General features: G+C 40.5%; 1 protein-coding gene across 2 annotated transcripts; it reads left to right on the forward strand.

The window, feature by feature from the left end:
• The first annotated feature begins 505 nt into the window (after nucleotides 1-505).
• Nucleotides 506-24,959, forward strand: LOC310857940 (myosin heavy chain, fast skeletal muscle-like). 2 transcript variants are annotated; one of them, XM_083763970.1, is made up of 42 exons: nucleotides 506-602; nucleotides 1,887-1,936; nucleotides 2,044-2,262; nucleotides 2,364-2,507; nucleotides 2,795-2,951; nucleotides 3,683-3,710; nucleotides 4,643-4,766; nucleotides 5,369-5,461; nucleotides 5,558-5,621; nucleotides 5,750-5,848; nucleotides 8,182-8,285; nucleotides 9,208-9,346; nucleotides 9,687-9,805; nucleotides 10,139-10,288; nucleotides 10,598-10,768; nucleotides 11,004-11,191; nucleotides 11,294-11,409; nucleotides 11,911-11,975; nucleotides 12,332-12,419; nucleotides 12,539-12,656; nucleotides 13,760-13,883; nucleotides 14,420-14,556; nucleotides 14,669-14,924; nucleotides 15,082-15,324; nucleotides 16,170-16,346; nucleotides 16,444-16,589; nucleotides 16,757-16,847; nucleotides 16,969-17,358; nucleotides 17,588-17,714; nucleotides 18,123-18,241; nucleotides 18,447-18,643; nucleotides 19,053-19,236; nucleotides 20,119-20,284; nucleotides 20,794-20,918; nucleotides 21,024-21,332; nucleotides 21,598-21,801; nucleotides 21,903-22,028; nucleotides 22,324-22,494; nucleotides 22,651-22,755; nucleotides 22,843-22,938; nucleotides 24,612-24,740; nucleotides 24,852-24,959. In XM_083763970.1, the coding sequence occupies exons 3-42, from the start codon at nucleotides 2,056-2,058 to the stop codon at nucleotides 24,870-24,872; spliced, it is 5,817 nt and encodes a 1,938-aa protein (XP_083620096.1). In that variant the 5' UTR covers nucleotides 506-602; nucleotides 1,887-1,936; nucleotides 2,044-2,055; the 3' UTR covers nucleotides 24,873-24,959. The 2 variants fall into 2 exon arrangements, with proteins under 2 accessions (XP_083620096.1, XP_083620095.1); XM_083763969.1 differs by having other exon boundaries at nucleotides 22,651-22,938.
• The last annotated feature ends 2,292 nt before the right edge of the window (nucleotides 24,960-27,251 follow it).

Here is a 27,251-nt window from a genome sequence, read left to right on the forward strand (position 1 = left end):
GAACACAATACTCAACAAGGGCAATTCTACAACAAGGGTAATTAAAAACACATGATTCAGAAGAGATCACCAAAAACAATCTTCAACAAAAGTGTTGGAAACCATTGCCCTGAAACTGACCCAAAGAAGGAAGCTGAACTGAGTTTGAGGTTAAATGGGAGCAGGCCTCCGCTTGTTCCTCCACGTCTTTGCCTGGGTCCGTTTGGGTCATCAAACATATTCTGAATAGTAAGATCACATCTAACATTTAATTCTACAGCCAATTGAAACCCAGCACCCTACCAACAACCCGATTATTTTTATTACAAGCAGCAACTGCTGAATCAAGGTCATGAATGTCTTATTGTGTGCTACCAACTGTCTCGTCGCAAGGTTGAAGGTGTATGTTACAATGTTTCATACCACGGTATATTAATAGGATTTAAATGTTTGACTAATAAAATGATGAACATAAAACACATGTCAGCAGATGCTGAATGAAAACCTTTTAAAGGCATGTCCCTACTTTTAGTTTCTGCGTAGCAAGCGATAAACCCTTGATATAAGTGAGGAAGGTGTGAGATGGTTTGAGTGCAGGAGGATTTCAGAGTTCCATTTGGAAGGTGAGTGAGACTTACTCAGCTGTCTAAAATGTATAATGAAATAAATCTAAGACGCTAACTGCCTGACAATTTATCTATTGTTTGTCTTTGACAAACAAATAATGTAACATTAATTAATGTAACGGCATTAGAATAGATTTGAATATAACAGAAAAAAGAGAAAACAAAAATACAATTTGAGCAAATAGGCCATCACTTAATTTCATGGCATGAATATAACTAACATATCAATGGATGGATCAAAACATGTGGAACTATTGAGAAATTGATTATTTACAAGTGATGTAAATTATGTAATGTAACATTTAACAGTGTAAACTTCTCATTTAATGTGATTAACTCAACATTGCAGAATTTACAATTGCATACTGTTGAATGTTACGACCAATGCTATAGTAAGCAATTGTGACTACTAGCAGTTTTAGTATACTAGTTAGTTACTGAATGAATGAATGAATGCATTTTCTTTTGTATAGTGCTTTTCCGAACATGTGCACTCAGAGTTAAAAAAGAGGGAACTGCCTTTTATACCAACATGTTTCGACCACACCGTGTGGTCGAAAAAAACAGCATTTGTATTCAGCCAATAAAACAATCCTTAGGAAAAACACTTTATTTATACAGATTTGTTTTCAAAAACGAGGACACCGACTCTGCTAGCCTATAAGATCCATGCATGGGCATTGGGCAGGGCGTTCCAGAGCAAAAAGCCCGGTCCCCGGGTGACGAAGCTAGGTTTGGGAGGATCCAGAAGGGCCCTATCCTATCCGAGATAGGTGATAGATAGATAATCTTAAAATCTATTCTGTAGCTCACAGGCAGCCAGTGTAGAGCAGCCATGGATGGCTTTAATATGGCCGCATCTCTTTGTGTTGGTTAGTAATCATGCTGCAGAGTTACTGTTATTCCTTTGTATCACAGTCTCTGCTATAGCAAATACACATGTTTTTCGAAAGTTACATATTATGCCTTAATCAATGTGCATGTATATGTATATGCCTTATGTACGTGCCTCGTTGCACTTTTATGTAGCCTACTTTATTCTCCCTTGCCCTACATTTATCTAGTTTTGATTGATTGATTTATTTAAATTTTACTATATTGTCATTGTTGTTGTAGTGCAATACGTTGTAGACCACACAACATTGCACTTTGTGTACTGACAAATTAACCTTGTTGTTCTTGTTCTTCAAAATGGTGTGTCCCCCTCACACACACACACACACACACACACACACACACACACACACACACACACACACACACACACACACACACACTTAGGGATTGCACGTGACTTGAAGGTTCCAGCTGTTACTCGGTAGAGGAGAAAAGTGAGTGTTCATCCATTTTCTATTAAACTAACCTTCAAGACAATTCTCTATTCAGATCTCAAGTCAGCAAAGGCATCAATGAACGCCATCTTTAATTGTGTCTACAGAAAGCCGCCACCATGAGTACGGACGCGGAGATGGAGCAATATGGCAAGGCCGCCATATTCCTCCGTAAGCCAGAGAGGGAGAGAATGGAAGCTCAGTCTGCACCCTTTGATGCCAAAACGGCAGCATATGTGGCCGATGTCAAGGAGCTCTATCTCAAGTGTAAAATTATAAAGAAGGATGGTGACAAAGTCACAGTGGAAGTGCTCGACACCAAGACGGTACGTAGTAGAGGTGTCGTGTATATTTAAAATCAACTGCAAATGCACCTGTAATCACAGTACATTCTGAAGTTGTGTTTTCTTGTTTTTATTGTCTATAGGAAAGAACCGTGAAAGAGACCGATGTGACCCCCATGAACCCTCCCAAGTATGACAAGATTGAGGACATGGCCATGATGACCCACCTCACTGAAGCCACTGTCCTGTATAACCTCAAAGAGCGTTATGCAGCGTGGATGATCTATGTAAGACTTTCTACAAGAAAATGTAGATGTGCTATTTTCAATTTTTAATTAAGGCTGAAGTGGTAAATGTATGTTTTGTGATGTACAAAGCAACTATAAGTTTTCAACTAATTCTAGTGGAGTAAAAGTACAACATTTGCCTCTGCAATGTAGTGGAGTAGAGTTAAAAATAACCTCAAAACTTGTACTGAAGTACGTGTACATGATGTCCTTAGTGGTGCTCCGTTGTCCCAGATAGGTGAGAAATGTTGGTGTTGTTATAATGTTCTCTCTCTTGTCCCCTTCAGACCTACTCTGGCTTGTTCTGTGCAACTGTGAACCCCTACAAGTGGCTCCCAGTGTACGACCAGATCGTTGTAAATGCCTACAGAGGCAAGAAGCGAGTGGAGGCTCCACCCCACATCTTCTCTGTCTCTGACAATGCCTATCAGTTCATGCTGATGGGTAAGTAGTACTGGTCAAGGACAATGGACACATATTACAACTAGAACGGTTTTGTGCAGTGGTGGTTTACCTAAGTAAAAGTATATATATATATTTAAAAAAATGTCTCTGTGACACCTAGGGGTCGCAATCTGCATTCAAAGCTTTTCCTAGAAGCTTTGTTATTGGTCGATTTGCCCGTCTATTTCCTCATTGGTTAGTCATTTTGAACGGGTATTTTTTCGACCAATGACAAAGCTTCTAGGAACACCTTTGAATGCAGATTGTGGCCCCTAGATGTGTCACAGAGACTACATTCTTTGGGAGCGTTTTACTCATTGCTGGCTGTCTGAATACAAAAAAAATAAAAAAGTTTGACATATTATTGCTTAAAGCAGCTTTAACGTTCAGTCTGCCTGGGGTGGATGTCCCCCCCAGTCAGTCGAGCCTAGCTCCTGGCTGGCGTGTGTGGATGGATGCACTTCCAGGTGTGTGTGGGGGAAGGGGGGACGACGACTGTAGGCTATATGGTGCTGCGTTGCTACTTGCCCATTGGGCCATGTCTCTATAGTCGACTGGTAACGTCGGCCTATACGTGCCTGGGGAATGGGGAACCCGGGTTCGCCTCCCGGCCAAGGCTATACAAGTGTACCTTGTACCTTGTACACTAGGTATTTTACACCACTGGTTTTGTGCTATACATATACAGTACAATATATACATGACTAGTACATCTGCTTTACATTTTACAGATAGAGAGAACCAGTCTGTCTTGATCACGTAAGTTTCTCATGTACTAAGCATTATTATATTACAAAAAATGAACATATGACATATATTATATGAAAAAAGAACAATGTAATGAAATTCACTAACTGCATTTCTCTGTCCAGCAGTCCTGGAGTGCTTTTTTGGCCTTTATTGTTTTTTTTTTTTTTTTTGGCCTTTATTGATAGTGAACAGTAGACTGGACAGGAAATGGGCAGAGAGATGGGGAATGACACACAGGAGTCGAACCCACGACAAACTGTCAGGCCTATAGGTGCCCAGACCGCTATACACTAGCCTCCCTGGCCAGGCCCCGGGATATACTGACCTGGTCCCACGTTATGTGACCAGCAGGGCCCAACTGCTGAACAGGGTCTGTTAGATGTTCCCAACACTCAAAACTAATGGTGACAAAGCCTTTCAGGCTGTATAGTCCCTAGACTTTGGAATGCTCTTTCACACTTTTTAAGAAATTTGAAAAGGCGTTTTTTTTTTTAATGGTTCATGATTGTATTTTCCACGCCTTGTTGTCCTGCTTGAGATTAATTCATTTGCACAGCCTTTTTTCTGCTTTAATAATACCCTGTTTTGTTTTTTGTAAAGCACTTACAGCAGAGTTAGATCCCTCTGTGAGAGGTTCTATACAAATATAATTTACTTAGTTACCCCATTCTGGGCGGGAACCCCTTTTGGTGTTTTAAGCATTATGTTATACTTTAGCTGTTGAAAAATAGCAGATCTGCTATTTTCAAATCTTTGAATATATATTACTTCAGAGCGAACATTTTTAACTGAAATATTTGTCCTTGACGTGAAAAATGGAGAGCCACTGGCATAGAAACATCCAGGGTATTTCAGAAAACTGTCATGATTTAGAAGACATTTGTAGAATCTGGTGTCAGGTCTAAAAATGGGTAATATAATGTACTATTTATTCTAACCAGTGGTGAGTCCGGTGCTGGGAAGACTGTGAACACTAAGCGTGTCATCCAGTACTTTGCAACAGCAGCTAGTTCTGGAGCAGGAGGAGGCACGGAAGCACCGGCGGGTTCTTCTGGGAAAATCAAGGTATGTACAGGTTTTTATAAACTTTTAACAAATTACACACATTTTGAATATAAAGAATTTAGGCTGTATATATATGCACTAGGGGTTTTCAGGGCCACCAAATCTTGTATGATTTTTCTTTTTTTACATTACCCACTTGAACCCTTCTGGTGGGAGCATTTGCCAAAAAAAGATCTGATCTACAAGCTTACGTCTATAGTTTAATCTGCAACACAATGTAGATACAATATAGCTGTGCTTAGCTGCTTCAGATCTCTCTCAGCTAAGGGGTACTTGGCCTGAAAAACGTCAAAGACCGGCGTACTATATCGAATTTGATTCTAAATATTGTGGGCGGCTGTGGCTCAGGAGGTAGAGCAGGTCGTCCAATGATCCCTGGGTCGGCAGTTCGAATCCCGGCTACTCGTGTCCACATGTCAAAGTGTCCTTGGACAAGATACTGAACCCTACATTGCCTCCAATGAGTTGGTCGGTGTGAGCTCGCCACCATTGGTGTGTGCATGTGGGAAGTGAGTGAACCATTGTAAAGCGCTTTGAGCACTTGGAAAAGTGCTATGAAAATGCAATTCATTATTATTTTTGTGACATCTAAAACATTCTAGGGGTCACTGGAGGATCAAATCATCGCAGCCAATCCCTTGCTGGAGGCCTATGGTAATGCCAAGACTGTGAGGAATGACAACTCCTCTCGCTTTGTAAGTGTGAAATAATTAAATACTTAATGAGAAATCTTGCAATCATTGCATAATGCAGAGGGATCTTTTTTTAACAAATCATGCTTTATGATACAGGGTAAATTCATCCGAATCTGGTTCAACAATAGCGGTAAACTGTCCAGTGCTGATATTGAGACATGTAAGTTTATGAAATTCATATTATGATAATTAAACTACCGGTATGTGTGGCCATAGTTTTTTGAGGAATACATTTTGAGTTGACTTATGTAAATAATAATAATAATAATAATAACACAACCCTTATAGATCTGCTGGAGAAGTCCAGAGTGACCTACCAGCTCCCCGCTGAGAGAGGATATCATATCTTCTATCAGATGATGACCGGTCACAAAGCTGAGATCATTGGCAAGTTGAAAATGGACTAATATAATGATGCAGTAATTACATCGATTCATGAATACTTTTCAAAAAAGACAACTAAATACTAGAAAATGAGACGGAAATAGCAAATGAATTCAATAAGTTCTTTGTAAATGTTGGACCAAATCTAGCAGGCAAAATTGAGGAGCAGAGACATCAGGACGGTCTGGATGACAGACTGATTCAGATGAACCCCCACTCCATCTTCATTGGCAGCGTAAATGAGCAAGAAATATTAAAAATTGTGCATAATTTTAAAACCAAAAAGTCTACAGACATTACCAATATTGACATGCTAATAGTAAAAGATATAATGGAGACAATAGCAACACCATTTACGCACATCTGTAACCTATCATTTCAAACAGGCATTTTTCCAGACAAAATGAAAACCGCAAAAGTAATTCCTATCTTTAAAAATGGCGACAAACACCAACTTACCAACTACCGACCGATCTCTCTGCTATCCCAATTTTCCAAAATATTAAAAAAGGTTTTTGTGGGAAGGCTTGACAATTTCATAGATAAACATCACCTGTTAAATGAGCATCAGTACGGGTTCAGGGCTAACCGATCCACCTCAATGGCAATAACGGAGCTAGTTGAAAACATCTCAGAAGCAACAGACAGCAAGAAATACACGGTGGGTGTCTTCATAGACCTACAGAAAGCCTTTGACACAATCAACCATGAGATACTGCTTAAAAATATATATAGATATGGAATCAGAGGAATCGCCCTAACCTGGCTCCAAAGCTACCTTGTGGGAAGAAAGCAATTTGTAAATATAAATGGAGTAGACTCTAACACCCTCCCAGTAACCTTTGGAGTTCCCCAAGGCTCCGTCCTTGGCCCAAAGCTATTTATACTATACAATACATAAATGACATTTGTGAGGCCCTGCAGGACCTCCACTGTGTACTTTTTGCTGATGACACCAGTCTGTATTGCTCCGGGCCAGACCTTGCGCACCTCATGCAGGTAGTAGAGGATGACCTAAAAGTCCTAAAAATATGGTTTGACATCAATAAATTGTCCCTAAACATCAGCAAAACTAAATTCATTGTCTTTGGCAATAAACAAATACATACACCAGTCAAATTAACTATAAACAACAAGGAAATTGAACAAGCAACACACATCAAATTTCTAGGAATTATTATTGACACCAAACTCACTTGGAAATACCATATAGACAACTTAAAAACCAAAATATCAAAAACCATTGCAATTCTGTATAAAATGAAATTCATTATTAATAAGAAATCACTCCAGACACTTTATAACTCCTTAATACTGCCTTATTTAACCTACTGTGCTGAAATCTGGGGAAACACATACAAAACAATAATAAATCCCATTTTTCTCCTACAAAAGAAAGCAATAAGAATAATTAATCTGGCTGAATATTGTGCACCAACAAATACACTATTTATAAATAACAACAAACTGAAACTTGAAGACCTAGTCAATCTCAACACAGCTACAATAATGTATAAGATCTACAATAATCTGCATGCAGGATCTGTTCAAACCCAGGGAGAGTAGATACGAACTCAGAGGAACTGGATTATTCAAAAAAATCAAAATCTCAAGAACTAACATAAAAGAGAGATGTCTATCTGCCATTGGTGTGAATCTGTGGAACGAACTCAATACAGAACTAAAAGAGAGCAACTCCATAAGAACATTTAAAAAGTCATATAAAGCTATTGACAAATATATAAAATCACTTTAATATATACAATATGCATAGGCAGTAGATATTACAAAATTATATTACAAAATTATATATAAAAAAATATATATATATAAATATATATATATATATATAAAATAAATTATTTGAAGTAACCACTTCAAACATAAATATACAAACACATATGCAGTAAAAGTAAACGAGAATAAAAAATACACTATATTTGAAGCAACCACTTCAAATATAAAAGTACGCTCTAAAAAAGCAAAATCTATGTGGGCGTAACGTAACTAGTATAAGGCATTTAAGCTAAATATGAATTTTCTGTTCATCATTGGTATACAAGAAGCACATCACTACAGAGAATCAGTTTTTCCCATTGCTATTGTTCCTGTTTTTGTTTTTTTTCTGTTCCTTTTTTTCCCTTTCTTCTATTATTTGAATCATTAAAAAGGTGGGCATAATAAGCTTCAGCTTCAGCCCAAACCTTTTCAGTCAAACTGTAATTCTGAAACCCCCATTCTGAAATGTACTGTACTGTAAATGACTGAGATAAATAAACTAACTAACTAATACGAACAAATGTTCACAGCGCTTTTCCTTTTGAATCTCCTTTCAGATATGTGTCTGATCACCACCAACCCCTATGACTTCCCCTTGTGCAGCATGGGTCAGATCACTGTGGCCAGCATCAATGACAAAGAGGAGCTGGACGCCACTGACGTGAGTATTTTTTATAATAGTTGTCTAATGTTAAAGGGTGCAGTCAGTTGCTCTACAAGTGCAATATATGCATGTATTTTCTAATGATGATTGATTTTGACACACATTGTCACATTTTAGTCTGAAATGTTCTAGTGTCAGTCTCGTTTTAGTCGACTAAATAGTCTATCATATGATTTAGATTTTTTATTTTATTTATTATAAAGTATATTTATTGGTTTTTAAAGACAAACAGACAATACACAACAAGAACATAATAACAAACAAAAGAAAATAAAATAAAAACAGCTCAGGCACAACACTATTATAAATAAAAAGATTGAATATATACACAGACATGACAAGGACAATGAACCATAATGACAAGTGACTTTCGAATTTTCATAGACTCCCAATCAGGGAATACATCCATACAGTACATTAATACATATATTAAAAAGGCAGACAACAGTTATCATAGGCACCATGATTTAGATTTTTTAAATAAATGAGTGACGCCTTGGTGGCGTCATAATGACTACTTAAATAGCCAATCTACAAGCTCACAATGTGTCGCGGCGCGACAAGTTGTGAGCTTGCCATTTTCAGCATGCAACCAAGCAAAAAAATGACTTGTCTTTTAGTCCTACTGGAATTCTTCTCCACTAGTCCCTCCCTGACATTTTAGTCTAGTATTTATTTGTTGATCTCCACACTGGCCTGGGAACACATTCCCCAATCCCCAGGAGGAAGTTGCTAATGTTGCTTGGGAAAGGGAAGTCTGGAGCTCTCTGCTGGAACTGTTGCCCCCGCAACCCGATTCAGGATAATCGGTTGAAGAAGGATGGATGGATTCATGGATGGATGGATTCATGGATGTTTGGTTATTGCATTATATGTTAATTTAATTGTGTTTTTAATCTCATATCTTTTTGATGGACAGGATGCCATCGACATCCTGGGCTTCACCGGTGAGGAGAAGACGTACATCTGGAAGTTCACCGGTGCAGTGATGCATCATGGGGTCTTGACGTTCAAACAGAAACAGCGTGAAGAACAGGCCGAACCAGACGGTTCAGAGGGTGAGCATTGTCTTCATCCAAGGATGGAATTGATTGACAGTGGTGGAAAGTATGACTATAAGTAGGCTATATCGTATAGTACTCATTATGCAGAATTTTCCATTGCACAAGTTTTCACATGTAAAAAATTAAAAATCTTTTGAATATTGCAGATCTATACAATGCTCCTTCGAACCAATGATATGTCGGACCAAAGTATGCTCCCCGCTCACAATGTGTCACATTGCGACACATTGTGAGCTTGTAGGACTGATATTATTAGTTCCTTTACACAACTAATCAATAGTTTATCGTAAGTATTGTATTTTAATACATTCTACATTTTTATGACTTATTTTAGTGTCTGACAAAATTTCCTACCTGATGGGTCTGAACTCAGCAGAGATGCTAAAGGCTTACTGCTATCCCAGAGTGAAGGTTGGAAATGAGTATGTTACCAAGGGACAAACTGTGCCACAGGTGATGAAGTTACTTTATTTTATTGTTGTTTTACTGAATTCATACGCACCATAATATTCTTAACACAAAATACCATTAGAACGCTAATATCTGTTTCAGTTGGAACTTGCATGTGTCCAGAGACTCCAGACTTAATTGCAGTCCGACATATTTTGACAGTAGTCCTACCCACCAGTAACGCCCTGAGAGCGAGAAGCGACCTCGCCCTGAAGGGCGGAGGATGCACAGCAGATGCACACTAAATGGGGGTGGAAAATGGAGCTATACTTCTTTGGAAGAAATGTAATAAATTCACATCTCTACTAATAACTTTTTTCCCATTTCCTTGCTTAGGTCATGAACTCAGTGGGTGCCTTGGCTAAGTCAATCTATGAGAAGATGTTCTTGTGGATGGTCATCAGGATCAACGAGATGCTGGACACCAAGCAGCCAAGAAACTACTATATTGGTGTGCTGGACATCGCTGGTTTTGAAATATTTGATGTAAGCATGGACTTTTTGTTGTTGTTGTTGTTGTTGTTGTTGTTGTTATTGTTGTTGTAGATTAATTCATTCACAATTACGTAACCGGGAAAGCATATGTGTCATTTTAGATATATCGTCTCTGTTGGGTGGAACCCATTACGTCTTAAACTGTTACTTCCAAAAGTAGAAAAACTAGCAGATCTACATATATATATACTGTAGCTACATATGTTTTTCAGAAAACTTCGGAAGACATTATAGAATCGGTCTCAGGTCTTAATGGGTCAAGAGATTAAAGTAGCGTAATGATATTATTTCCACCTACAGTACAACACCCTGGAGCAGCTGTGCATCAACTTCACCAATGAGAAACTGCAACAGTTTTTCAATCACACCATGTTTGTTCTGGAGCAAGAGGAATATAAGAAAGAGGGCATACCCTGGGATACCATTGACTTTGGCATGGACTTGGCTGTCTGCATTGAGCTTATTGAGAAGGTAATATATTGTCTGCATTGAGCTCATTGAGAAGGTACTATATTGTCTGCATTGAGCTCATGGAGAAGGTAATATATTGAGCCTATAATCTTGCAAACGTCTAGATCCCACAAGAGTGTGTTGCTGGGACAGAGAAGTGGGAAACCCGTATTTTTCATTTCACCACGTCTTTATATTGTTTTTGTTTTTGCTTTTGGTGATTCTTTTTGTTGCTTTTGTCTCCTTCTTCACAAAGCCCATGGGCATCTTCTCCATCCTTGAAGAGGAGTGCATGTTCCCAAAGGCCTCGGACACCACCTTCAAGAACAAGCTCTACGATCAGCATCTCGGAAAGTGCAAGGCCTTTGAGAAGCCCAAACCTGCGAAGGGGAAGGGCGAAGCCCACTTCTCCCTGGTCCACTATGCCGGTACCGTGGACTACAGGTGAACGGAACCTTATATACAGTATATATTATAATTATTTATATTAGGGATGGCTTTGGGAGAGAAATTGTACTAACCCACTTCTCCCTGGTTGGACTACAGCGTCACAGGATGGCTTGAGAAGAATAAGGATCCTCTCAACGACTCTGTGGTGCAGCTCTATCAGAAGTCTTCAGTTAAACTGCTGTCGGTGTTCTATCCTCCTCCTGAGCCTGAAGGTATGTTTATTCATATTGTAACGTTTAACCAGCTAACTCAATGACTCAAGCTAACTAGCTAGCATCCCACTTCTGACCCCAATGTAACGTTTCACGCACCGAGCTGGGATCGAACCCCGGTCTCCAGCTCGGCAGACCGGCAGGCAATAGGCCACGCCAAGAGAGGTAGCTGGCTTGGAAGAGAAAGTTACGGCCGTGTATTTTGCGGGGTCGTTTACAGTGAAGGTATGTTTATTAATTAATAGAAGATACCATACAGATTGGACTAAATGTATTAATTGAAAGAAAGTTACATAGTGCCACTAAAATATTATACAGAATCTGTCAATGAGGGGGGCATTTTAGTAGTAACTAAGTAACTAAATACAATATCTGTTGACTCCAATAATGAAGAATACATAATTTGTTAAAGTTAAAAGAAACTGTCCGCTCAAAAATCTAATATTTGTCAGATACAGACAGATACTTTATACTATATAATTTCTAATATCTATCTAACAGATAATACAAAGAAAGGAGGCAAGAAGAAGGGTGGTTCCATGATGACTGTGTCTGCTGCTTTCAGGGTAAATAATATTTATTCATTATCATCATTATAGTCATAAAATAAGCACAATATATTTTCATGATGTAAATAAACAATGTTGTAAGCTTATAAATCAGCGAATATCTGGAGAATAAAATAGGATTTAACGTATGTTGTATGTTTTACCCAAGTATTTTAAATAATAATCAAAATCTGAAAAGTAACTAATGTTTTGAGATAATTGGCTCTATATTATGTCTCAATAGGAGGACCTATTTGGCTCTATACAGTATTATGTCGCAATAGGAGAACCTACTTGGCTCTATATTCTGTCTCAATAGGAGACATCTGGGAAGTGATAATGAACCTACTTGGCTCTATATTATGTCTCAATAGGAGAACTTGCAGAAGCTGATGACCAACTTGAGGGCCACTCATCCTCACTTTGTGCGTTGCCTCATTCCTAACGAGTCCAAGACTCCAGGTAAACACAGACAATAAGAACATGCATTAAATGCAACTTAGGCCAGTGTGTGTCCTATAATAATAATAATAATAATAATAATAATAATAATAATAATAATAATAATAATATGTTTACAGGCCTGATGGAGAACTTCCTGGTCATCCACCAGCTGAGGTGTAACGGTGTGCTGGAGGGCATCAGGATCTGTAGGAAGGGCTTTCCCAGCAGAATCCCATACGCTGACTTCAAGCAGAGGTATTCATTCCTTTTCTTCCAGGTTTTAGTTCCATAACTATTAACAGGAGGCATGCAACACAGTGTTAATTTTGACAGCAAATTTTGATTTAGTTTTAGCCATTTTAGTCTGAAACGTTTTAGTCTAGATTTAATCGACTAAATCTACAGTTTATTTTGGCGACAAAAATGTATTTTGGCGAGTCTTGATGGCGTTGTTGATTGCTGATTTTACACTTGGCTGCATGAAAATAGCCTATCTTCAAGCTTACAATGCATTGCAGCGTGACACCTTGTAGAACAGCTATTTTCAGATTGAAACACCAGAGCGCAGCCAAACATAAAATTACTTGTCTTTTAGTTCTACTGGATCTCTCTCTGCTGATCTCTTCTCCAGTAGTCATTTTTAGTCTAGTCTAGTCATTTTAGTATAGTTTGTATTTGTTGGGGGCACAGTGGCACAGTTGGTAGTGCTGTCGCCTCACAGCTAGAAGGCCATAGGTTCGATTCCCGCTGGGGATGCTGTGGGCGCTGGGGGTATGTTCTATACTCCGCGTCATCAGTGCCCATACCCGAGGTGGGGTTGGCGAAAGAGTCTTTCTGTGTGGAGTTTGCGTGTTCTCCCCGTGTCCCCTAGGGTAGGTACCCTCACAAAAAACATGCAGTAATCCTGGTCTCTAAACTACCTCCCCCTGGCCAGCCGGGGTGCCTGATGGAGGGGAAAGGAACTGGTCGGAATAACATGTTCCTTCCACGCGCTACGTTCGGCCGGGGAAACTCTCCCCTGTCAGTGAAAAGAAGCGGCTTGGACTCCTCATGCATAGAAGGAAGCATGAGGTCAGTCCGCTGCCCCCCCAGGTTGGCAGAGGAAGTGTAGCGCCCAGGATTACATTAGATAATTGACACTGGGTGAAAAAATGGGTTGCAAAATCGTGGGATAGAAATGATTAAACAAATATTGTTTGTATTTGTTGACAAAAACTGTCAATATATTCTCAGTTTTTGTTATCATAGCTTAGTTCTTATGTAGTTTTCGTCAGTGAAATGTTTTTTTTGTCAACGAAAGTTTTTCGCCTTAGCTTTAGACGACGAATTTAACACTCATGAACTTTTGTGCAAAACAGGTACAAAGTACTGAACGCCGCTGCATGTCCCGAGGGCCAGTTCATGGACAATAAGAAAGCTTCTGAGAAGCTGCTTGGGTCCATTGACATACCTCACGAGGAGTATAAGTTTGGACACACCAAGGTAAACACACTGCGCCAAAAGCTCACTGTGGGCTTGTACATCTGCTATTTTCAAATGGCCAAAATGTATATAGTGCTGAAGTGGTTACTGTTTGTAATAATAATCAAAATCTAGTCGAGTAGAAGTAAAAGTACTGAATAATGGACATACTTGAGTAAATTAAAAGTACCTCAACATTGTACTTAAGTACAGCACTTGCAGTAAATGTAATTAGTTACTTTCCACCACTGATATTTATCTGAGAATCATGTTTTTTCAATTAAAACAGATTTTGGTATACGAGAGAATCAATGAGTGAGTTTTTTTTATCTGAATTTCCCATCATCCACTGGGCCAAGCAAAGTGTTCTGATCGGCTTCTTCTCATATGATCTGTACGCCTGAGAAAGGTTCTGTGGTGCAAAAACTAAGCACGATTAAAATGTGTACATGTTTTAAATCCCGTTATTTTTCTGTAATTAATTAATCAAAATGAATCCGTTAAAGTCCAAGCCCTAATAGTTATATAGTTATATGTATAATATATCCAACATGCAGGTGTTCTTCAAAGCTGGTCTGCTGGGTACACTGGAGGAGATGAGAGATGAGAAGCTGGCCATCCTCGTGGGAATGACTCAGGCTCTGTCCAGAGGGTTCCTCATGAGGAAGGAGTTTGTAGAGATGATGAAAAGGAGGTATATACTTTGACCACTTCATTTTATATGTAATATGTAGTTACATTTTCTTATGGTACACTTTTTACGGTATACTTTTTTAAATGACCGGAACCGTTTTCCACCCAAACAGAGAAGCCGTTTTCTGCGTCCAGTTCAATGTGCGTGCATTCTGCAACGTGAAACACTGGCCATGGATGAAGCTGTACTACAAGATCAAGCCTCTCCTGCAGAGCGCCGAGACGGAGAAGGAGCTGATGAACATGAAGGAGAACTACGAGAAGATGAAGATTGACCTGGCCACCGCTCTGACCACGAAGAAGTCACTGGAGGAAAAGTTGATTCATCTGGTGCAGGAGAAGAATAGCCTTGCACTGTCAGCCTCATCGGTAAGTAATGTTCAAGTTTCAAGGTTGTACTTTGTTACATCTTGTATACAGGTGCAGTGTCACACTTGAATCTTTTCTCATATCTTACCTCATTATGTTATTGTCCGGAGTCACTATCACTGACACGTTTCCTCCTTTATTTATTTTTTACCACAAGGGAGAAGATGCTCTGAACGACGCAGAGGAGAGGTGTGAGGGTCTTATTAAAAGTAAGATCCAGTTGGAGGCGAAGCTCAAAGAGACGACCGAGAGACTGGAGGATGAGGAGGAGATCAATGCCGAGATGACGGCCAAGAAGAGGAAGCTGGAGGACGAATGCTCTGAGCTCAAGAAGGACATTGACGACCTGGAGCTAACCTTGGCCAAAGTGGAGAAGGAGAAGCATGCCACTGAAAACAAGGTTCACGATCATACAGTACACTCTATGACACTGGTTCCCAAAATATGGGTCGGAGGGACCCATTTGTGGGTCGTGGACAAATTTGTATGGGTCACAAGTAGGCTAAATACCCCTTTATTTGTTGTTTGCAGTTTGTTATTCGAAATATTTTCAGATAATTCCCCCCCAAATTCTCGACGTGTTTTCAAAATATTTCCTTAAAAACCAAAATCCATAGAGGGGAAAGAAATGCTTTCATCAAGTAGTGAAAATAGCGATGTGTTCTGTGCTTGTAGATCTGCTATTTCCACTAGGGCCCGCCACCCAGGGCAAATGTCTATTTCTCTTTCGGGTCTTGAGCTAAAACGTTTGGGAACTACCGGTAACCATTCCCTGACAACCAGGGGTCAACGCCATGCTGGCTTGTGGTGGACATTTTTGACAAAATTACAATTTTGCCACGGACATACAAATGAGCGGACAATAATATTACCAGAAACACATAAAGCGCTAGCCCTGAATGATCATAATAGGTCTGTAACTCAGAGTGGAACCAAATGGACCCTTACGGGTTAATTTAAAGTTAAGGGGGGGTCCTTGCAAATAAAACATTTGAGAACCACTAGTACTAGTTGGACTCTTTATGCCATAGTGTCATAGAAAATCAGTGGCATACATATTCTGAAGAAAACCTGGAGACTTGACATTCAGTAGTAATTGGGTCTTACAATCAAAACAATAAGTACATAATGGCGTGTAAAAAAGAAACTCTAAAGTCTTTTTTTGCCATTGACACATTTGTCCGTGTATACAGACTTGAATTTGATGACCCCTGGTGACAACACAGTTCTGTTGGGCTTATTCAGGTGAAGAACCTGACCGAGGAGATGGCGTCCCAGGATGAAGGTCTTGCTAAGCTGACCAAGGAGAAGAAGGCCCTCCAGGAGGCCCACCAGCAGACCCTGGATGACCTGCAGGCAGAGGAGGACAAAGTCAACACTCTGACCAAGGCCAAGACCAAGCTGGAGCAGCAAGTCGACGATGTGAGTTCATCGAGTCAATCAGGATGTTTCGAACACATTATGTTTATTGTTGTACTGAATTATTCATTGTTTTATTTTAATTATTATTATTCTGCAGCTGGAGGGTTCTCTGGAGCAAGAGAAGAAGCTCCGCATGGACCTGGAGAGAGCCAAGAGAAAGCTGGAGGGTGATCTGAAACTGGCCCAGGAATCTATCATGGATCTGGAAAATGACAAGCAACAGTCAGACGAGAAGCTAAAGAAGTAATGTGGAAAACTATACTACTACTACTACTACTAATATACATAATCATAATCACAATAATCATAAAATCATAATTTATTAATAATAACAATATATGAAATGTCCTTGGAGAAGGAAAAAAACACCTACAGAATGACACTAAAATATGATGTACTGTATTCAACAGGAAGGAGTTTGAATTAAGCCAGCTTCTGAGTAAGATTGAGGATGAACAGTCTTTGGGGGCTCAGCTGCAGAAGAAAATCAAAGAACTCCAGGTATTTAACACCTAAAATGTAACCGCCGCCCTAAACCCTATGTACTTGACCAGGCCCCTCCATGGGTCATGAGTAGATCACAATTTTCACATGTTATTAATATATCATCAATTTTGCCAAGGCTCGTATTGAAGAGCTGGAAGAAGAGATTGAGGCAGAACGCGCCGCCCGGGCCAAGGTGGAGAAGCAGAGAGCCGACCTCTCCAGGGAACTGGAGGAGATCAGCGAGAGGCTGGAGGAGGCCGGCGGCGCCACCGCTGCTCAGATCGAGATGAACAAGAAACGTGAGGCCGAGTTCCAGAAGCTGCGTCGTGACCTCGAAGAGTCCACCCTGCAGCACGAGACCACCGCCTCTACTCTCCGTAAGAAGCAGGCCGACAGCGTGGCGGAGCTGGGCGAACAGATCGACAACCTCCAGCGTGTCAAACAAAAACTGGAGAAGGAGAAGAGTGAGTACAAGATGGAGATCGATGACCTGTCCAGCAACATGGAGGCCGTCGCTAAGGCAAAGGTAAAGAGTGGAATGTCTGTGGATAATTCTTGAGTATAATTCTTATCTTATATCTAAAAAGAAGGCACAAATGGGGAAAACATTTGATTGATCCCACTTCTGCCAGTTTCATTTCTAAACAAAGTGCTCAATGCAATTGACCATTGAGAGAAATGTGTAGAATATTTCTGTAAAAAGTGACATAATAAATCTAGGTCACTAATTGAATATGTCCGTTGTTTATTAACAGGGAAATCTTGAGAAGATGTGCCGCACCCTTGAGGACCAACTCAGTGAAATCAAGTCCAAGAGTGATGAGAATGTTCGCCAGTTAAATGATATTGGAGCTCAGAGAGCAAGGCTGTTGACGGAAAATGGTAAATATTCTTGGAAACCTACTTTACTGCACATGGTTTGTCAATGGTACCATCAGTGGCATGCACAGATACACTAGGGGGTGCTAGAGCACCCCCTGCCCTTTTCCCTGTGCCCTTTTGGAGAAAACCATGGTGACATAGATCACTTCTTGATAAAAAGCTTCTAATATATTATTTAGGCCCCAACATCTATAAATCTCACACTATTAAGGCAACCGGACAGTTCTGCACAAGGTGCCCTTTGGCCTTTTTTCACTTGAGCACCTGCCCCTCTAAATGTCTGTGCACGCCACTGGGTACCATTCCATGTTTAGAGATGATAATGTGATTAACAGTGAGTTATACCAAGCCTTTCACGAATATGTATCCAACAAACTTGTTTTAAAAGAATATTTCAACTCCAACTAGGTGAGTTTGGTCGTCAACTTGAGGAGAAAGAAGCCCTCGTCTCACAGCTCTCCAGAGGCAAGCAGGCCTTCACCCAGCAGATTGAGGAGTTGAAGAGACACGTTGAAGAGGAGGTCAAGGTGAGGATCTTTTATTTTTTTTAACAGGCCTTATATTGTAACTGAAACATCGAAACGTTGTCGCTTATTACTTGTATACCGTGTTAATAAATTAAGGGCCTAAATTGTCTGAGCTGCTCCAGTGCCTCCTCTTCTCTTATGTTATATTTTTGTCATTATATATTATATTCAGTTGACATCATTTGGGGCATTTTTCTTTCGTCAGGCCAAGAACGCCCTGGCCCACGCTGTGCAGTCAGCTCGCCATGACAGTGACCTTCTGAGGGAACAGTTTGAAGAGGAGCAGGAGGCAAAGGCGGAGCTGCAGCGTGGAATGTCCAAGGCCAACGGCGAGGTGTGTCAGTGGAGGAGCAAGTATGAGACTGATGCTGTCCAACGGACCGAGGAGCTGGAGGAGGCCAAGTAAGTACCACTCACTATACAGTACAGTGAGTGATCAGTGTTTTACACCATCAGGTCTCTATACCAGGGGTTCTCAACGTTTTTGGTGACCCCCAAGGGGTCACGACCCCCAGGTTGAGAACCCCTGCTCTAAACAGTGATAACTGTTTTACACTATCAGGTACCACTCTCTACAGGGTTTCTCAACCTTTTTGTCTGGGGACCCCCAAAAGCAAACTCTTAATTTCCCCAGTTATTCAGTTGCAAAAAAACTACTGGTACGGTAGTCATAGTCATATTGGTGCTCATGAACCAACACATACATAGGCACACACATAGGTGAACACGGACATTGCTGTTCCTTGGAGTGGTTGCACCACTCAAAAATATCACCCACAATGATTTGATTCCATTCAAAACTGACCAACAGGAAGAAGCTCGCACAGCGTCTTCAGGAGGCTGAGGAGCAAATCGAGGCTGTGAATTCCAAGTGTGCCTCTCTAGAGAAGACCAAGCAGAGACTCCAGGGTGAAGTGGAAGACCTCATGATTGATGTGGAGAGGGCCAACGGTTTGGCTGCCAACCTGGACAAGAAACAGAGGAACTTCGACAAGGTGCCTTGGCATACAGTAGATTTTTTTAAACGTAATGTTTTTTACCCCTCCATAAAGTGGAGTAAATTACATAATGCCATTATGGTCAGTGGTGGAAAGTAACTAAGTACATTTCTTAAGTACAATGTTGAGGTATTTGCTGTACTTTACTTGAGTATTTCCCAATTCCAATACTTTTACTTCTACTCTAATTTTTTTTTTAATTATTATTACAAAACATACAGTACAGTAGTTCAGCCCTATATACATTTTGGCCATTTGAAAATAGCCGATCTCCAAGCTCATCTGCTATATTTAAAAATATTTTTATATATTTGAAAACTTGAAATGGGACATTCTGTATAGTGAGTACTTTCTACTTTTGGTACTTCAACTACATTTTAATGCCAATACTTTTATACTTTTACTGCATTTAAATTCCAGACTAATATTTGTAACGGAGTAGTTCTACATTGCAGTATTGATACTTTTACTTAAGTAAAACAATTGAGTACTTTTCCCACCACTTTGTTGTAAGAGGTTTAACCCATTTTGGGCGGGAACCCCTTTTGGTGTTTTAAGCATCATGTTGTACTTTAGCCATTGAAAAATAGCAGATCTACAAGTTCATACCGCGGCACCGAGTGCGTATACGAGCTTGTAGGATATATTCTTTCAGAGCGAACGTTTTGAATTCAAATCTTTGCTTCTGGGTGGTCCCTGGAACACATATTTTCAGATGCGGGTCCGTGGCCAAATATAGATAATTCTGGGGGTCCTTGACATGGAAACATAGGTTTTTCAGAAAACTGTCTGATTTAGAAGGCACTTGTAGAATCGTCCTCAAGTCTAAATGGGATAAAGAGGGGTAAATGACACATGTCATTATGATGTGCACTGCAGGTCCTGGCAGAATGGAAGCAGAAGTACGAGGAGGGCCAGGCGGAGCTGGAGGGAGCACAGAAAGAGGCTCGCTCTCTCAGCACTGAGTTGTTTAAGATGAAGAACTCCTACGAGGAGTCTCTGGACCAGCTGGAGACCATGAAGCGTGAGAACAAGAACCTGCAACGTGAGTCTGTCTCTATAGTCTATACGTACTTCTTTCATTAGCAGCTTCGCTTCAATGTTTTTGGCCAACTTGTTTTGAGCCACGGCTGTTTGTTAACAGGTTAAATAGGTCCTCATTTTAATCCGTTTAGATCAAAGTTGGTTGGTTTGTTTAATATTCAAAGTAGATGTAAATATGCCTTTAAAGGTTTTTAAAGTCAATATTCTACAAATTTCTCTCAGTTGTCAATAGAGGGTATCGGCATGCATAAAGTGAGTGGCAAAGTGAGTTTAACATCGATTAATGCAATCAGATGAGACTTTTCTGTTTGGTTATGATGATGATGTCATGCGCATGCATACCCTCTATTGAGGACTTTGTTTAGAAACGAAGCACTACAATTGGTGTCAAGTGGGATCAATCGCTGGCCATCAATCAATGCATTTAGAGTTGAAGATTAATTGTGGATTAGGCTAAACCCAATTTATTCAAATGCATTTCCGATTATTATTATTTTTTAATCAATGCAGAGGAGATCTCTGACCTGACTGAACAGATTGGTGAGACTGGAAAGAACATCCATGAGCTGGAGAAGAACAAGAAACTTGTGGAGACAGAGAAGGCAGAGATCCAGACAGCCCTGGAGGAAGCTGAGGTATGATGTGTAGATGAAGAAGGCAATTGTTGCTATATTAGATTTTGTACCAATAAGATTCAAAAAGTGGAGTAATACAGTCATGATTACTTTGTTACATCTTAGGGTACGCTGGAGCACGAGGAGTCCAAGATTCTTCGTGTCCAGCTGGAGCTCAACCAGATCAAGGGCGAGGTGGACAGGAAGCTGGCAGAGAAGGATGAAGAGACGGAGCAGATCAAGAGGAACAGCGCGCGGGTGGTTGACTCCATGCAGAGCACTCTGGACTCTGAGGTCAGGAGCAGGAACGATGCCCTGAGGATCAAGAAGAAGATGGAGGGAGACCTGAACGAGATGGAGGTTCAGCTGAGCCACGCTAACCGCCAGGCCTCTGAGGCCCAGAAGCAACTGAGGAACATCCAGGGACAGCTTAAGGTAGTTATCACACAATCTGTTTAGGCTGCTCCTTTTACAACTGACATTTTGGGAATAAGATTTAGAATAGTTACCAATCAGCCAAAGAGGCTATAAAAAAAAGCAGCAATCTCTTTTAAACAAAATGTTTTCAAAAGACAGCCAACAAAACCTGAGTACTGTGGTATTTGGCAGAGTAATACCTTACACTACTCGTTACTGGGTAAAAATAATAACATTACTAATAATGTAACTGCCTAAAACACTGATTCTATGTTTATTTCAGGATGCCCAACTGCACCTTGATGATGCCGTCAGAAGTCAAGACGATATGAAGGAGCAGGCGGCCATGGTGGAGCGTAGGAACGGCCTCATGGTGGCAGAGATCGAGGAGCTGAGAGTGGCTCTGGAACAGACGGAGAGAGGCCGCAAAGTGGCCGAGCAGGAGCTGGTGGATGCCAGTGAACGCGCTGGACTGCTGCACTCTCAGGTAAGTCAATGGAAAAAAGGAAAACTCTCAGCTTCAAATATTGAACATTATGATATTCGATGATACTTATAATATCGCACAAAACTGAATCTTTGTTTTAGAACACAAGCCTTTTAAACACCAAGAAGAAGCTTGAGACTGACCTGATCCAGGTCCAAGGCGAAGTGGACGACAGTGTTCAAGAAGCAAGGAATGCAGAGGAGAAGGCCAAGAAGGCCATCACTGATGTAAGTTAGGATGTCCTGTCCTGTCCTACCCTCAGGTCATATTTCATATTAACGTAGCCTACAATTGGTTGATTGAAGTATTACAGTGCATTTCAAGCTCAATACAAAAACTGTCAACTGTGAGTGGAAGAGGGTCCACCTTTTTCAATTCATCATAACATTTAGAGATGTACAAATAATACACTTCTATATAGTCAAAAACAGGAAAACATCAGATTTTACGGGGCCAGTTTCGAATTGCAGCCGTCCGTAGATGCCCTTTGAGAAATAATACAATGCAACAATGACATTCCAGGCTGCTATGATGGCGGAGGAGCTGAAGAAGGAGCAGGACACCAGCTCTCACCTGGAGAGGATGAAGAAGAACCTGGAGGTCACAGTGAAGGACCTGCAGCACCGTCTGGACGAGGCTGAGAACCTGGCCATGAAGGGAGGCAAGAAACAGCTCCAGAAACTGGAGTCTAGGGTAAGATGAAGTTTACTTCAACACAGCTTAGTCATAGACAATGAAATAAGACTAAGAAGAATTAAGTTCATATATATATATCATTCAATTCTGAAGGTGCCATAGTCGTATACAATGAAATAAGAACAATTAACATAATTCAATTCAATTCTGTAGGTGCGTGAACTGGAGGCAGAGGTTGAAAATGCACAGCGAGGCGGAGCAGACGCTGTTAAAGGTGTCCGCAAGTACGAGAGGAGAGTGAAGGAGCTGACATACCAGGTACTATATATAGTATATACCATGTTCACTTCAGTGCCTAGATTGCATGAACATACGACTAATCTTATAAATTCACTGTCACTTCAGACCGAAGAGGACAAGAAGAATCTTGGCAGGCTTCAAGATCTGGTAGACAAACTGCAGATGAAGGTCAAGGGCTACAAGAGACACGCCGAGGAAGCGGTAAGACTTTCAAAAAAAAGTTGGCAACCACACCAAGGAATCATATGAATCATATTTGTTTTATTAATTAGTGGGGTTGCTATATTGATGCCATAATCAACCACACTAAGGAATCATAGGAATACATTTCTGAGCCACTTAAAGATGGAGTGCCACAATTTTTTAATTTTTCCAGTTTTTCATGTGTCTATGAGGTGACAGTACTTCATTAGACACCCTGGAGTTGTTTTTATGTGCAATGGTGTATTGACTTTGTATTTAGGGTTTCTTCTTGGAGGCTGAACCCTTGACAGTCAAACGGGCCAATGAAGTAAACAGTAATATAGTGACACCACACTATCAGCCCCTCCCCTAACCCCTCCCCCTTTATCATACAACTACAGCTGTGGGTGCGGCTTCAGTTCAGGTGGATCACCACCCATCACCACCCACCAGGCAAACCAGGCATACTTAATGAACTGGTGGGCGTGTCCACATAAAAGCATGATTTTAACAAATACTGTACACTTTTTGGAAAAAGTTCTTCCCCCTTATATTGTAATAATACCTGATGATCATGTTTTAGGGTGGAAAAAAATGGTGGCACTCCATCTTTAAGCCCTATACAACAGTAGGCTATATTATTTGTTGGGGCTCTATACTAGGTTTGCTCCCTTTTTCCCTCTAAACCAAATCTCTCCGCCGAAAACACCTACAAGCTCAAGAGTCATGATGACGCATTGTAAGTCTGCGGTTGTTTCGCCAAAAAGAAATTCACTGAATGTGCACATATTATGATATGACATGCCCAGAATAGGGATGCTAGGGTCATAGGGCCATAATAAGGCTGGTATGATGTTAACATAACCAGCAACAGCGTGTTCTTCACTGTCTATTTACAGTAGAAGCTTTCTGTGAATGCTCGGCACAATAAAGATAGTCTCCACAGTAAATCTCTAGATTGGCATGGCAGAGCAACCATGCCATAGAGAGCCATGCTACACACCGCGGGTCATGTGTGGATACTGTAGCCTGTTAATTAACATATGGGCACTGATGTACCATGAGTCCACAACCCACAAGCACTGCACACACATGCAGTGTGTTTTCCGGCATCATGATAAAACTGCACTACCCAGCTGCCATTGGAAAGTTTCTAAATGGGTGCCAAGTCATGATCACACCAAATGTCAACATTGACAACACGCCAAGGTTCTTTCCTGTGGACCCAAGACACTCATGAACATGCAACATGGGCCACTGCATTAGCTGCATGCAGCCACACTTTACAATTTCCTGAAATTGTGTTGTTTAAACCATAGACAGTAAAAAGAAAATAAGAAAGTGACACAATTGATTTTAATGGGACCATAATTTACTAAACTCATAACCATGATGATTTAAAAAACACTTTAAACTATAGCGATGGAAAATATAAAGTGTTTATGAAAAGGTTGACTAAGGTTATAAAATCAATTGTAAAGTTTGCCCAAATTAAAACCTCATTGAGACATTGAGATTTAACATATCGCAAACGGTAGAAGAAGGTGAAATAGTGACTTCTGCTGGTCCATTAATAGGAACAGCAGGCTGAACGAAAACGAGAACCCTGAAATGCCCCTTGGTTTCTTTGAACTATTACTGCAAGATGCAAGTGTTCAGGCTTTCAAAACATCATCTCTATCACATTGTAGGAGGAAGCAGCAAACTCTCACCTGACCAAGTGCAGGAAGATTCAGCATGAGCTGGAGGAGGCAGAGGAGCGTGCAGACATCGCTGAATCCCAGGTCAACAAGATGAGAGCCAAGAGTCGTGACTCCAAGGTAAATACATAATGCAATATAAAGAAGGCACAGTATGTTGGTTATCATTAACTGATATTTAACAAAGGATTTGTGTTGAATATGAGTCTAAATGTATTCATCTTTTCACAGGGAAAAGAAGCTGCAGAGTAGTTTCTTCAATCCAAGAAGGCACCCTAAAACGTCATAAAATATGATGCATTTAGGGCTATATTTAATAAAGCATTATACATACCGGTATACACGTTTTGTTAATGGTTGTTTTCATTATCTGTCTGTCTGTGTGTCTGGGAGCTATAGAGCACCAAAGTCTGACGTCACTTTCAGTAGAGGGCGTCAGTCCCCAGGTTCATGTATTTGTTTAGTTGCATTGAAATCCCCATTGAGGCGATTTTAGATCGCCTCATATAACAACTGTGTTTGAAAAATAAACATGTCACCCCGGCCCGGCAACATGCTTCCTGCATTATGTGACATTTAGAAACAGGTGGTACGCAGGACGGTTGAGTGATTTCCAACAAGCGCTTCCAAACTCCAACACTGCGGCTCAATGTTTTGCCACTCAGTCTAGATGAGGGGGGCGTGTCCTGATGGGGAAATCATGCATGTGCATTGTGCATACTGCTGTGCTGCCAGTAGGCCAAGGAAGTCAATTCCTGCATAATGTTTCATACAATAATGCTGAAACAAATGGGTAAATTAAAATGAAACACCAGATATATAATAATAATAATAATGGATTGCATTTTTTTATTTTGGCTATATAAATGTATTCATTTGATTACATTCACTAAGGTGATAGCTGTGAATTATAGCCATCTTGTAACACTGAGAACATATTTTTACCAGCATTAGCGTAGTATATCTCCTATAAGAAATAGATGGTCAATACCACCCAAGTTATGTTGTTGAATTCTCTTTTCCGGAAGATCAAAGCCCTATTGATAGGCTATATGAATGGATATAATTTATATACAGTAGGCCTATATATTGGTTTGCGACCCACAAATGGGTCCCGACCCACTGTTTGGGAAACTGTGATTTTAGACAATTACATTTAAACCAAACCTTCTCATAGCGTTCCTGCAGGACAGAATCGTTTGAAATGGGGTCCATGGCCTCATGAAAATCAATATATGGGTCTGAAACAGCTTGAAACCCCCTGCTGTAGAGCACTTTCAACTACAGAGCAATGGTTCTCAAATTGGGTCGGGGATGCCCGGGGGTTCCTTGCGAGTCTCCAGGGGGTCCTGAGTAAAATTAGCAAAACAGTTCCCCCCTTTTTTTTAAGATTCGGGGGGCTTTCAAGATTGAAGAATCTTGAAACATTGTTGAAACATTTTAATAACACAAATCTCTTATGGGAGTCATGCCAAATACATGTAATTTTAAAGGGGTTCTTGACATGAAAGGGAAGCACTGCTACATGTAGACTATAGAGAGCAATAGAGGATATCCAATTCAATCACATGTGAAGACATTTTTACGGACAACAAGGTTTCAGAGACGATAAACAGATGCGGCAAAGCCCAACAGTTATTTCCCATTTGTCTCCCCCCCCACCCCCGAGGCCAACATATGAACCAATATACTGTACTTTCTTGTCAGCTTCTAAATTATTCATCACAACAACTGTTTAAAATGACACGCCGGCATCATTGTTTGTTTTCATTTTCGAGCTCCCTCTCCTCCTCCCGGAGGCCCTGGATATCAAAGCCAGGTCTCATTATAGAAGGTAAGGGAGCTACACAACACCCCATGCTGCTAAACTCAAACCACACTCCAGTCCTGGCTGCTGCTGCCGACAGGGTTGCCAAGTCTGCTTATTATATGCAGCGTTGGGCTTGTTTTTTGTTTGTTTTGGGGCTTGTTTTTTTGTTTAGTTTTTTGCTTGTAAATATTGGTTGTTGTGAGTTGCGACTACCAGCCCTATAAAGTGTAGAACTTTGCTTATTTGCTTATAACTTGCTTCCTAAATATTGTTTAAACGAGAGCTTCTCAAAGATTTCCATGTGATTTCCATGTGAAGGACCCCCAAATATTTGTCCCTCTATCTCCACCTTCCCTAATCTAAAAATATGTTGTGCCATGTACCCCATACCAGATTTGTGGTGTTAAAATGTTTCAAATAATATTAAAAATGTTTCACTTTTTTCAAGTTTTTGTGTGTGTGCAAACTCTGGCAACGCCGCTGCTGATGGAGAGGCAGGAAGGCTGCTGTGGGTGTGGGAAACAGAGTGTCAAGAATGCAGATTTTAACCCAATTCTGCGCGCACATACACACACGCACACACACACACACACACACACACACACATGATGGCAATTTCACGAATGCCATTTTTTGATAGCCCCTGCCTACCCTATAGCTATAGCTGCAGTCTGTGAGTGACATGTTGTGGGCTTGTCGGTCTGCTCTTTCTGATCCACGGCAACTAAGTATAAAGTATAGCCAAAATCAGGCAACCCCTAAACGCCTAATCATAATCCTAACCTGAATCTTTTCCTAGTTGCAAGCCTATACATCTTCTA

This window comes from Protomyctophum parallelum, assembly GCF_964188405.1.
Source record: "Protomyctophum parallelum genome assembly, chromosome: 4".
Taxonomy (NCBI): Eukaryota; Metazoa; Chordata; class Actinopteri; order Myctophiformes; family Myctophidae; genus Protomyctophum; species Protomyctophum parallelum.